Here is a 13,877-nt window from a genome sequence, read left to right as displayed (position 1 = left end):
ACCTGTGTTCATAAGGGACCCTGGCTTTGCAGGCAGAGGCTTAACCCACTGTGCCATAACGCTGGACCCCTTTAAAATCTTTTAATAGTTCATAGCATTACTTGACAAAGAGTGCTTACTGCAGAAACACCCTGCCTGAATTCTATAGTCACAGAAGCCTTGGACCTGTCCCAGAGTGAATATAAAAAGCTCCAGTCTGCTTAAAATTGAAAACACCGCACATGAAAAGTTATACATGGCAGCTGAATGGGAAGTGGCAGAGCAGAATGAGGAAGAGAGGGAAAGCAGAAGCAGCAGCGGGAAAAGTGTTAGCCAGGGAACCAAGAGAAGGCAATGTCTGGAGGAGGAAGTGATGGGCTGTCAGAGGTGTACGACAACATAAACGGAGAGCCACCAGCTGGCAACACCAGGGGTTTTGGAACACTGGTGATGAAAGGCCGAGTGGGTTCAAGGCATGCGAAATCTAATCATGAAAAAAGAGAGTCATAAATCCACATCATGGCCCATTCTGTAACACCACTGGCCTTGATTCTCCAAAACTGTCAAAGTCACGAAAAACAAAAAAGGTAACACACACCGGAGATGCTAAAGAACATTACAGGATTATGGGGGCGGAAAAAGGATCCATGACTAGATTTTAGAAAGCAAAATCAGGAAGAGGAAGAAAAACGTGCCTATCAGAGATACTAAGAGGACAACTGAAGAGCTCTGAATGTGAACAATATATTATAAACACCAGTACAGACTGAGCATCTCTGATTCGGAACCCTGAAACCCAAAATGCACCATGTGCTCAGTCTCACTGTGGAGCATCGTGACTTTCCAACTCAGCGGCTTATTGTTTCATGGGTAAAGCCTGAACAAATACTACAGAAATCTACAAGACACCACAGTTTGAAACATTTTCTGACCCAGGCATTTCAAATTAGGAATATTCAACCTGCACAAATAAATTTAAAAAAAAAATAATAATAAACAAACAGATACAGTTAGTAAAGGCAACTCTTTTTTGTTGGTGTTTGCTTTTTGAAATAATTTTGACCACCCAAAAAAATTACCAAAAATAACATAAGGAAAAAGGGGCTGTCTCACCATCAAATAAGTAAGGGTGATCTACACACTTTCGAAGCTGGGACAAGATGTTCTGGAGTTTAATTTTCTTTGTCACACCATTTTCAAATGCATCTGAAATTCAAAAGAAAAAATATATGTACACACACAACACACACAGAGGCAGGGAAAATAAGATGGACTGCAGAAGCAGACCAAAAACTAAACCTAGGATTTTTATAAAAAAAACCTTACAAGATCAATACTGTTTCCTTTAACCCTAAACTAACTTTCCAAATTTCCCAAAATTGAGAACAGCTCACTCAAATGAGATTTTCCCTTCCTCTTGCTTTAAGAAGGAAACCTAAACTATACACTGAACTAGTCAGTCATTTTTCAAAATTCTGAATTTGCTTCTTTTGCTGTGGAGTCAAGAACTACAACAACAAACCAACAAATTGAGAGAGATTGTTCCACTTCTCCAGGGTGGATTGAATAACAAAAATTTTCAGCTCCTTAAATACAAGGGAACTTCAAGGGATGCTGGAAAGAAAGAAATTAAGAGTTTTCTACAAACACTTTGAAGCCCCCTTCTATCTATCAGGGTGTGAGGCATGAAAGTACTTTATCTTAGGCAATCAGTTACACAGGGCAAGGGAAAGAAGAGAAATTCCGCAAATAGCACATACCAACGCTGAGTTGCAATTTAGAAACCCTGCTACAGTCCCACTGTGGACGCTCTGAGTACTATTCAAAATACAAAATTCTGTCCCACATTCTGTTTAGGCCAATTTGAGTGTAATTCTAGCAAAGCAAATCCTGACTCATCCCCCACGCCTGGACAAGGCCCCTGTGATTAATTACCCAGGTCCTTCATCAGAATGGCCTTGTAGTACTTCTTCTGTAGGGCTGACATGCCGTGGTACAGCACCACTTCCGTCTTCCTGGGCAGCTCCGCGGCCACCTCAGCCTTCACTCGTCTCAACAGAAAGGGCTGCAGGAGCTCATGGAGCTCACTTGCTGTGGGAGGAAGAAACCCAAGAATGGGATGGTGGCAGAGACATGGAGCTGCACTCCTAGACAACAGGCGACTGGTTGTGCTCATTTCCACGCTGAGTCTGTGCTCTGGCCAAGAATGGAAATGTTCTCACTTTTTTTTCTTCCTAAATCCTTCTGGAATTACAACTAGCTTTTAACCCAAGAATCAGGAGCACTCAGAAAGCCTGATTCTTACTAATAATCTCATTTTGCATGAAGGGTTTTTTTTTTCTAGAGTATTTCTTCATCTAAACTCATTGATCAGTAGCACAGCATAGAAATGTATGTACGGCAAATAACTAAAATTGCCCCTATCCTTACAGCCGAGTTAAGTGAGGCTCAGGGAAATGAAGCCATTCATCTGAAGTCACACAGCTGACAGGAAATGCTGCCAGCAGTCAACCCCCATTTTTTTTACTTTTGTGTTCCTTCTTTCCTCCCCAGGTATCCCAAATTTCAAAAACTAGCCTACATGGGCATACACTACATGTAGGGTGGTCAGGTACAGCAAATAAAAATGCAAATATCAGGTTAAATTTGAACAAGGGACCAGTATTGTAGGAAGTTACGCCACCACCTGTGACCGGGCATCCCATATGAGTGCTGACTCAAGTTCCAGATGTTCCACTTTCAATCTGGCTCACTGATAATGTGCCTGGGAAAGCAGCAGAAGATGGGCCAAGCATCTGGGCCCCTGCCACCCATGCGAAAGATACCCAGAACGAGTTTCAGGCTCGGCTTCAGCCTGGCTCAACCCAAGGCACGAATGATGGCCATTTGGGGAGTGAATCAGTGCATGGAAGATCCGTCTCTCCCTCTTTCTGTTAACTCTACTTCACAAATAAGTAAATATACAGTTTAAAACATCTGAAAAACAAACAGCATTTTAATGCAAGTGTCCTAGGAAATGTTTTATGGACCTCTATTTAATCTGGCAACCCAAAATACAGGTATACAATCAAAACAGGATCCCCTTGCAATCTTCAGCCTACAAGATGGACATTTTCTCTGTGAGATGCCCATCCAACTCCTATTACCCAGATCATACGTGCTCACTGGCTGGTATGCCAGCCCCATCTGTCAGGAATAATCATCCTAGAAACCATCACAAGGATAGAAAGGTAATTTCACAAGGCAGAGGGGCAAAGGTATTAGAGAAAGCTACCAGCTCTCTAAACAAGGAAAACTTCCCTCCTCCACTTCTACTTCCTGTCCACACCAGATTTTTGGTCTCCTTGTGGTTTTAAAAGAAACACCTGAGGCTGCTGTTAGGGTGCAGTGAGCTAAACTGCTGCCTACAACACTGGTATCCCAAATCAGACAGCCAGTCTTGGCTGCTCATCTTCCAGTCCAACTCCCAGCTAATGTGCCTGGGAAGGGAGCAGAGAGGGCCAATGACACCAATGTGAGAGACCCGGATAGAGTTCCAGCTCCTGGCTTCAGACAGGCCCAGCCCCAGTTATTGTAACCACTTGGACAGTAAACTAGCAGATAGAAGCATGTGCTCACACATACACTCTTATCAAGTAAATAAATAAATGATTTTTTTTAAAAAAAAGAAACTCCCATGCTGTAGAATGCACAATTGTAATGTGGGACAGCAGAACTCACTTTTCTTTCTCAGAAAATGGCCTGGAAAGGTCATAAAGATGTTACAGAAATTACAAGTTAGGAAAAAAGAAGTATGTAAATCTACAGGCACCTTCTACCTCTTCCAAAAATGAACCCAGTAAAGCCTACTGCAGAATCCTATAGCAAGTGAGTCATGAGCAGCAGCCAACGGGAAACAGCATCAGAGAGCTAGCAACTACCTTTGTCAACGGCTCTTCTTTCGTGTGTAAGCCATCCTCTGGTTATTCTTTTTTTCTAGCTACAACCATTTCACACAAGGGCAGTTTCTGGGCCAAGATCTCTTGGGGATGATTGGTAAGCAGGGAACTTGCCTGACTTGGACTCTTTCTCAATATCATGATAACGTTGAACAAATTCTTCCACCTGCTCCTTGGAAAAGATGTCAGGCTCCACAAAACTGAGGAGGGAGTAGAGTTCCTGGAGGCTGTTCTGGATGGGAGTTCCGGTTAACAGGAGATTGAAGACTACAGAGAACTTAAATACACAGGTAAAAACATGTGAAAATCTAACATTCACAAGCCAGACCAAGTTACTCCCTACAATCTTCACCCGTAAATTTCTTACAGCAAAATGGGCAAGTCATATCCTATGCATATACATTATTTAAAATATCAAAATACAGTATGGATGTTTGTATACTTATATAAAAGATTATCTCACAATTTTTGTAGAAAATTGAATTAAAAGAACTTGGGTTGCAAAACTATTCTGAAATCCATATATGTAAGAGGTCTCCAAGAAATTCATGGACAATGTACATTATGAAAACTACGCAGGGATAGTGCATACAATAGTGTGCTCTGATACCTAAAACAAGCATTTTGATTGTTTTAAATAACACATATGTGCTTATGTGTGGGTCCAGGACATGGCAACACATACAGCAAAGCATTAGCGCGGGAGAATTCCTGATGGACTCCCCTTCTCTTCCTGTCTTGACATATTTTGATTTGGGAGAGAATAAAAAGAAAATTCTAATTTTAGAAGAAAAAGTGACAACTGAAAGAGGACAAATCAGTTAAAACCGACTTAAGAAACTCTTTCATTCTCCTTTTGTTTCTCTTTAAAATGTCAAATCAGTGTCCATCCTTCCCAGATGCTGTGTGTTTCAAGCATGGGACCTGGTCAAGAAGAAATGTTTCCAATAGCCAAGTCACATTTTTACAATACACATTTACCATATAAAGAGCAGAGATCATCAAAGAATATGCAGGCACAAAACTAGGTGAAGTCAGCTTATCCTATGATATGGATTCGCTTTTTAAAAAGCGTCTATTTAAAAGTCAATTACACAGAAAAAGAACAAGAGAGAGAGAGAGTGCAAGCGAACAAACTTCCAACTTGCAAATGGCCACTATGCAAATGGCCACTATGGCCAGGGTTGGATCAGGTAGAAGCCAGGATCCAGGAGCTTCATCTAGGTCTCCCACAAGATCAGCAGGAGTCCAAGCACTTGGACAACCTCCAGCTGCTTCCCCATGCACATTAGCAGGGACCTACCCATTGTGACATCCTAGATGATTATGACATGGCAATGTAAATTTCTCTCTCCTAACAAACATGCTCTGGTGCTGCTGGATGGAAAGTAGAGCAGCTGGGATTGGGCCGGTGTCCATATGGGAAGCAAACACTGCAGAACGAGGCTTAATGCACTTTGCCACAATGCTGGCACCATGGATTAATTTTCTGTTTCAAAGCAGTGCCCATCTGCTATCAAAACTTATCACCTGGCAGGAAAAAAAAAAGAAACTTCTGAAAAGGCAGGTCCAGATAGCTGGAACAATGTCCTCATAAGCCCTGTTAAGCCTCAGTTTCTCTGTGAGTAACAGGAAAATGCTCTGGGACCAGAGAACCTGTTTCCCTGATTCAAATCCAGGTGCTTTTACTATACCTGCTTCCCTTCTCCCATTGCCAATTGGCCTGTTGCTGCATGAAGCAGTCTGTCAGGAGCTTAGATAGATACCAGCATGTGACAATGGGTAGAATTTGAATGCATCGCCTCCAAAATCCTGGTGTTGCCAATGTGATGCTATTAAGAAGTGGAGCCTGTGAGAGGTAACGGGGGCCAGGAAAGCTCCTCCCACATGCCTGGGACTAAGCCCTTACAAAAGAGGTTTCACAAAATAAGAAGAAAAAAAATTATTTTAATAACAAATAAAATCTTTTTTATACATTTTATTATTATTCTTATTGTTTTATACTACAGTTTCATATTCCCTTATCCCCTCCCCAGTTCCCTCCCCCCCCCAGTTCCTCTATATCATTACTAACATATAGTTCTTCATACTCAGTCATATGTCCATCATTGCGGGCCTGGACAATGGCAGAAAGTCCAGAATCCTATTGTCAAGATATAGTGAACAGTTTCGTTGTAAGTCCACCTTTGTCTGGAAGCAGAAATGCATACCACACTACATCCTCACATCTGAATGTTAGTCTCCATTTCACAGCTACTGTACATCCCCTTAGATGAAAAGTCATGTTTCAAAATCAACAATATAAAGAAGAAATTTACAATGCCATGAAGTTAAATGACATGTTACTAGGTATGACAGTCTCCATTACACAACTACTGTACATCCCCGTAAATGAAAAGTCATGATATAAAATCAACAAATAGAAATTTACAATGCAGAAAAAGAAGCTGAGTTTGCAAATGTATTTAATGAAATAATAAAGGAAAATTTCCCTAATCTAGAGGAAGAATTGGGAAACAAGTTCCAGGAGGGGCAAAGAACTCCCAACAGGCTTGATCAAAAGCGATCTTCACCACGACATATGAGAATCAAGCTCTCTTCAATCGAACATAAGGAAAAGATCCTTAAATGTGCACGTGAAAAAAATCAATTGACATATAAAGGAAAGCCAATTAAGCTCACAGGAGATCTCTCACAGGAAACTCTACAGGCCAGAAGAGAATGGAGTGACATATTCCAGATTCTAAAAGAAAAAAATTTTCGGCCCAGGATAACATATCCAGCAAAGCTTTCTTTTGTCTTTGAAAATGAAATCAAATTCTTCCACAGTCAAGAAAAGCTAAAAGAATTTGCCTCTTCCAAACCTGCCCTACAAATGATACTTCAAGATGTTCTCTTGACAGAGAAGAGGAATAGCACCTACCAAAACCAAAGGCAAACGGGAAGAACATCCCAGTAAAATGACAACAGAAGACTAAACCAATGAACAACCCATTGCTAAAATGACAGGACCAACGTAACACCCATGTATATTAAACTCTGAATGTAAATGGCTTAAGCTTAATCAAACATCATAGAGTAGTACACTTGATTGTATCATAAAATCTTAAAAAAAATTTACAAAAAGGTTTCACCTTCAAGCCTTCCCTGTGCTCACTCCTGTCTGTCTGCCCTCTGCAACGATGCAGTAAGAAGGTCCTCACCAAACTGTGAGAAATACATTTCTGCTCAGCACAGACCGCCCACTCTATCCTGTTCCAGCAGCACAAACGGACCAAGACAACAATCGTCTGGGGAAAAAGACACTATTAAGAGTCCCTACAATAAAAGCAAAGAGCAGAGGGGATCCCAACAGGAGACGGCAATCTTTTTTTAATATATATGATTTTTAAAATTTTTATTGGAAAGGCAGAATCACAGAGAGAAGGAAAGATGGAAAGATTTTCTATCTGCTGGTTCACTCCCCTATGGGGCCAGGATCTTCTTCCGGGTTTCCCACACAGATATAAGGTCTCAAGATCTTGGGCCAATCTCCGCAGCTTTTCTAGGCCATAGACAGGGAGCTGGATGGAAAGTGGAGCATCCAGGATATGAACCGGCACCCAGAAGGAATGACGATGCTTGCAGGTGGAGAATTAGCCACTTGAGCCATCGTGCTGGCTCCAGCAATCCTTAAGATTAATACACAGTGACCAGCATCTGCACCAAAACTCCAGAACCTTCAATTTGTAGATGAGACCTAAAGTGCTCCTCCAAATGAGCTCTAAATTCATTAACTGATTAGAGGACTGGGATCAAACTTGAATTATCATCACAGAAATTCACACGGGTGGTTTAATGAATGAACAACCTTTAGCATCTCAACAAATAGCAAGGGAACTTCACACTCCACTGGTTCCTAACAGAAAAAAAGGGTGAATGTAGGCTGTTGCACAATGTCTCATCTGTTCTGCCAGAAAGATGCAAGATCAAGAAAGTGAGAGCAAATGAGTTGCACTCAAATGTATGGTAAAGACAAACAGAAGGTAACATTCAATGGCATGAATCAGTCACTCATGACTCCACATTAATAGTAAACTGGGCAAGCAGTAAAATAAGTTCCATATATTGCAGGCAAAAGGATTATAAATTTTTAAAGAGAAACTGCCTCTTTGGAGATGATCAAAGGAAGAGTTGCAACATTTTTAGAATCATGATGTATTTTATTGGTGTGGGTCTTATTTATTTGAAAATTTAGTAAACAGACTAAAGGAAGAAGAAGCTAGGCCTTATTAAATATGACTTCTGTTAGCCACAGATGTTCATTTAGTCCTTCAGAAACCTCACTGGAGAAAAATTTCAATTTGTTGGACTCAATACAGACCTAGAACAGTATTTAAAAAAAAAAAAAGAATCATGAGGCCGGTGTCTGGCACAGCAGTTATGCCTCCCAAATCCTCTATTGGGGTGACTAGCGTCTGGTCCCAGCTCTGCGCCCTGCAATAGCCTGGAGGGCGCACCCTGGAGGGCAGCAGGTGCTGGGCTGAGTAGTGGGGTGCACCCTGGAGGGAGGCATGTGCTAGGCTGAGTATGGGGTTCTTGCTATCCATGTTGAAGACCCAGATTGAGTTCCCAGCTCCTGGGCAATTGGGGAGTGAACCAGCAGATGCGAGGTTCATCTGTCTCTGCTTCTCAAATTGAAACAAATGTTTAAAGAAAGAGTTAACCAGCAGATGGAAGATCTTTCTGTCTCTCCTTCCCTCTGTAAATAAATCTTAAAAAAAAAAAAAGAAGAAAGAGTTACAGTGGAGAGGGAGGGATGAATGGGTGGTGTGCAGAGAATTTTTAGGACTGTGCACGATATCAGAATGTCAACATACAATTGTCCAAACCCATAGGACATACAACACTGGCGTGAACCCTAATGTGATCTGTCAACCTTGGATGATTATGGCATGGCAATGTAAATTCATCTCTCCTAACAAACGTGTTCTGGCACTGCATCCTGGTAATGCAGGAATCTGTATAATTTGGGGTGCAGGAGACAACATTTGGGAAATGTCTATACTGTCTGCTCAACTCTGTTGTGAATGGAAAACTGCTCCAAAAACAGAAGTTCTACCTGTTTTTGTTTTTTGTTTGTTTGTTTGTTTAAGAGGGGAGAGGTTGCTATAAAAAGCAAGACTATCCAATGAGCTTACCTCTGAGAGCGTCTTATGCAGCAGGGAGCTTTGGTTTTTCAACCTGTGGGCTTCATCCACAACAAGAACACTCCAGTGGAAGCTGTGGGGGAAATCCAAGCTTTCAGTGTCACATCACTCAACACATACAGATCTCACTACAAAGAATTTTACAGAAAAACTGTGACTGTGCTATAAAGGCTGATACTAAGCCCATCCAACAGGAAGTGCACAAACCGCATTCCTCATGTGATGCTGACATTTAAATAAGATATTATGTAGATAAGGCAGACAGGAAACGGCTAGGTAGGACGGAAGGTGCCAGAAACAGAAAGAAAAAGGAAACGTGCTGACCTCCTACAACAGACATGAGCTCAGGGCTTCACGTGCCATGCAGTCCTGGAGAATGTTGGCAAGTAAACCAACTGTTCTCAATTACTGACTTGAGACTAAAGCCCCACAAGGTTAGCTGATTTGGTCAAGGTCAAAGAGATTCACACAGCAGAAAATGGAGACAGTGGTGTCACTACAGCTAAAGACATGCACTTTCAAACAGGGAAATGATAAAAAGCATCATGTTTCAGAAATGTCCAGGAAGATGCATCTGTTGGATTTCATATGTAGGTCAGTGGCAGCTGCTGCCAAGGCATGTTTATAGAATGGGGTACAATAGCAATTTCTGAGGAAATTTCAGGCATAAAAGCTTGTTATCTGACAGACATTACTACGAAGTTGTTCCAAAAAAAAAAAAAAACATGGAAAACGTATGCATAAATGTCTGCCATGTTCCATTATTTGAAAGTGTGGGGTGGGGGAAGAAGAAAAAACAATGGACAGGAGTTGTGACGCACTTGAGACATCTACAACTCACATTGGAGTGCCGGGTTCAATTCCCGATTCCCAGCTGTTCTGCTTCCGATACTGCTTTCCGCTAATGCAGCCAGAGGCAGCAGATGATGCCTGGCTAGGACCCATACGGGAGACCCAGAAGGAGTTCCTGGCTCCTGGATTTGGCCTGCCCCAGCCCTGACTGTTCTGGGTATTTGAGAAGTGAACTAGTGAGTGGAAAATTGATCTCTACCTCTCCTTCCTTCTCTTTCATTCTGCCTTTAAAGTAAGTTAATCTTAGAAAACAAGCCACAAAAATACACTAAAAACAACCGAATTGTTAAGTCATCAATTACATAGCATTTTACATAAGATTATATTGGAATAAAAAGACCTATATAAGTATAAACAATACAATGATATATATTTTATGAAATGGAGGCAGGTGTTGGTGCATCAGTTAGATCTACTTGTGGCTGATTCTGTAGTATTGAAGGATGGGTACCATATAGAGTGTGAATGTTTAGCCTAGCAGTTAGGACAGCCATGTCCTGTGATACATTATCTTGGCTGGATGCTCAGCTTCTGATGTCAGCTGCCCACTAATGTAGATCCTGATGACTCCAGTAATTGGGCTCCTGCCATCCATGTGGGAGAGCTGAATTAAGTAAGTGGCTCTCAGGGTTAGCCTGGCATATCCCTAGGCATTGTGGGCATTTGAGAAGTAAACTAGCAGATGGTACCTTGCTCTCCCAGTTTCTTTTTCTGCTCCTAAAATATTTTTAAAAACTAGCCTAAGTACCCATTTATATTCCAATTTTACCATCTTGACATTTCCTGTATCTTGTTCTGTTTGAGGGGTGTCTACACATCTCTAACCTCTACTGGAGTTTATGTCTTCACAGGCTAGTGCCACATTTTATTTTTCTAGTGTTTCCAATAACTCTCAGGACACCACCTTTGCAATGAGAGACTGTCAAACATTCACTTGGGGACTCAGTGTCTAAATCCTTGCCCTGCATGAGCCATGATCCCATATAACGCTAGTTTCAGTCCTGACTGCTCCACTTCCGTTCCAGCTCCCTGCTTATGACCTGGAAAAGCAGCAGCAGAGGGCCAGAGGCTTTGGCTCTGGTATCCAATAGGGTGGCCGGGAAAAAGCTCCTGGCTCAGGATCAGCTTAGCTCCAGCAACTGTGGCTACTTGGGGAGTGAACCAAAGGATGGATGGTCCTACCTCTCTGAATTTCCTCTCTGTAAAACTGCCTTTCCAATAGAAACTTTTAAAAAATTAGATCGGAGAGTAGTAGTAGTAAAGTAAAAAGAGAGGGAAAGCATTATCTTCTTCTTAAGAAAATATGATCACTGGGTCCAGCGGCGTGGCCTAGCAGCTAAAGTCCTCGCCTTGAACACCCCAGGATCCCATATGGGTGCCAGTTCTAATCCCGGCAGCTCCACTTCCCATCCAGTTCCCTGCTTGTGGCCTGGGAAAGCAGTTGAGGACGGCCCAGAGCACTGGGACCCTGCACCCACATGGGAGACCCAGAAGAGGTTCTTGGTTCCCAGCATTGGATTGGCATAGCACCAGCCGCTGCGGCTCACTTGGGGAGTGAAGCATCTGACAGAAGATTTTCCTGTCTCTGTCTCTCCTCCTCTATGTATATCTGACTTTCTAATAAAAAATAAATAAATCTTTAAAAAACAAAAATAAAATGTGGTCACTTAAAAGAAGTTCACACAAACAAATGGGTGGAACTCATGAAATTTTATGACCTCAATTGCAATATTTCAAAATAAGTTGAAAATAGAAATCCAATTCGTAAGAACCTACATGAGGTCCCACTGTGGTAGCCTAGTGGCTAAAGTCCTTGCCTTGCATGTGCCAGGATCCCATATAGGTGCCAGTTCTAATCCCAGCAGCCCCACTTCCCATCCAGCTCCCTGCTGGGAAAGCAGTCGAAGATGGCCCAAAGCCTTGGGACCCTGCACCTGTGTGGGAGACCCAGAGGAAGCTCCTGGCTCCTGGCTTCGGATTGGCTCAGCTCCAGCCATTGTGGCTGCTTGGGGAGTGAATCAACAGATGGAAAATCATCCTCTCTGTCTCTCCTCCTGTCTATATATCTGACATTCCAATAAAAATAAAATAAATCTTAAAAAAAGAAGAAGAATGTCAATGAGAAATAACATTTAAAACATTGATGAGAGCCCAGCATAGTAGCCCAGTGGCTAAAGTCCTTGCCTTGCTTGTGCCAGGGATCCCATATGGGCACCAGTTTGTGTCCCAGTTTCTCCACCTCCCATCCAGCTCCTTGCTTGTGGCCTGGGAAGGCAGTCGAGGACAGCCCAAAGCCTTGGGACCCTGCACTAGTGTTTGAGACTCAAGAAGCTCCTGGCTCCTGGCTTCGGATTGGCTCAGCTCTGGCTGTTACAGCCACTATGGCAGTGAACCAGCAGGTGGAAGATCTTTCTCTCTGCATCTCTCTCTGTAAATCTGACTTTCCCATAAAAAATAAAGCAATCTAAATAAATAAATTAATTAAATCAAAAATTAAATACTGATGAGCACTTTTAAAATGAAAATTGCTGAATATTATAGACACAGAATCTCTAGCTTTTTCTGTGCACAACTCATAGGTTATCAAGGCTGAAACCCGGCTGCCACACCATCCTTTGCTACTTATCCAAAACCCACCCATTGTTCAGTTCACACTGTAGCTATTATCTTGGTACACCTACATACTGCAGTATTCATCCTACTGGCAGGCAGTGGTACTTAGAGTCTCATTTAAGTTTCCTGCACTTTATGACCTAATACGAGTATGAGGCCTAAAGGTTAACTACTTAGAAGTATACTCGCAAGTCCCTTTTTAAAAAGTTAATTCTATAGCGCTGATTGCCACATTAGGTTATTCTCAGGAAAACGCTCAATTTACTCACCTCCCTTATTATAGGACAATCTCCTGAATTGTATCTAAGTAAGCTGCAATGCACAGAATCAAACATGTACTAACCACCTACCATGTATATTTAGTCTCATTTAATTCTTACACCAGCTATCCAATGTAAGAAACTAAATGATGCCGTGTTACAGATAAAGAGGCTGAAGTTCATGGAGAATAAGCTGTTCAAGGGCACACAACTGATGGGCAGAGAGGGCTCGAGGGGAAGAGTGTTATCATGCTGCCTATCCACAAACAGGACTCAGGGAAGACATGCTAGGAAAGCGGCAAAGAACTACACAGTGAAGGAAAGGAATGACTCTTCTGACTCATTTCACGCAATTTCTGAAGTAATAGAACCTACTCACGATTTTAGAAATGATGCGTCTTTCAAGCAAATCTGAAAAATTAAAGAAGACATGTTATAAAGGCTGGCACTGATACTGATTCTGATATTACTAGAGAATAAATCCAAATCCTGAGCACGATTTCTACAGAGCACTATCTTAGAAACAAAGGAAAGGAGGCGCAGTTAAGTGGTAGGTCTTGTTTACAGTGCTTGAAGAACTACAGGCATTAAAAAACTAAAATTAAGTGTTGCTTCATTCCTACCCTCCAGGTGACAGGTCCACAACACTTGCCTGCCTGCCTGCCCTTCATCAACCAACAGGAAACCCAAACACCACCTCCTGGGAAGCCCCTCCTTTGATCCACCAAGAGGGAAGAGGATGATATCTATCTGAATCGAAGCACAATGATCCTCCACTTCTATTGATCACAATCTTTCTTTAAGAAGCTAAAGAAAGTAGACTTCGCAGAAAAATGTCTACTTTCCAGAAACTTAAATTTCAATAAAGTGTACAGTTCGCAAAGTCCCAGATTAGGAATGCATGCTATAGAGAAACGAACAGGTACCTCATAGGTGGTCAGCAGTACATGAAACTGTGACTCCTGCTTTAGATCTTGCTGAAGGTGGGCTCTTTCCTCTTTGTCTCCTGCATATGTTACACAACAAAGACCTGGAGCAAATCTGAA

The 13,877-nt window shown here is 42.0% G+C and overlaps 1 protein-coding gene across 1 annotated transcript in view; it reads right to left on the bottom strand.

Moving 5' to 3' along the window:
* CHD1L (chromodomain helicase DNA binding protein 1 like) overlaps positions 1-13,877 on the bottom strand; it is a 52,385-nt gene that overhangs the window by 28,927 nt on the left and 9,581 nt on the right. The window contains exons 4-9 of the mRNA XM_058655477.1: positions 13,758-13,872; positions 13,211-13,242; positions 9,098-9,179; positions 4,028-4,194; positions 1,915-2,066; positions 1,093-1,185 (exon numbers count right to left, since the gene is read on the bottom strand). Of these exons, the coding sequence (XP_058511460.1) occupies positions 1,093-1,185; positions 1,915-2,066; positions 4,028-4,194; positions 9,098-9,179; positions 13,211-13,242; positions 13,758-13,872 (641 nt within the window). The remainder of the gene's footprint in view (positions 1-1,092; positions 1,186-1,914; positions 2,067-4,027; positions 4,195-9,097; positions 9,180-13,210; positions 13,243-13,757; positions 13,873-13,877) is intronic.

This window comes from Ochotona princeps, chromosome 2, assembly GCF_030435755.1.
Source record: "Ochotona princeps isolate mOchPri1 chromosome 2, mOchPri1.hap1, whole genome shotgun sequence".
In the NCBI taxonomy this organism is placed as follows: domain Eukaryota; kingdom Metazoa; phylum Chordata; class Mammalia; order Lagomorpha; family Ochotonidae; genus Ochotona; species Ochotona princeps.
This window is presented reverse-complemented; position numbering and strand designations above follow the sequence as displayed.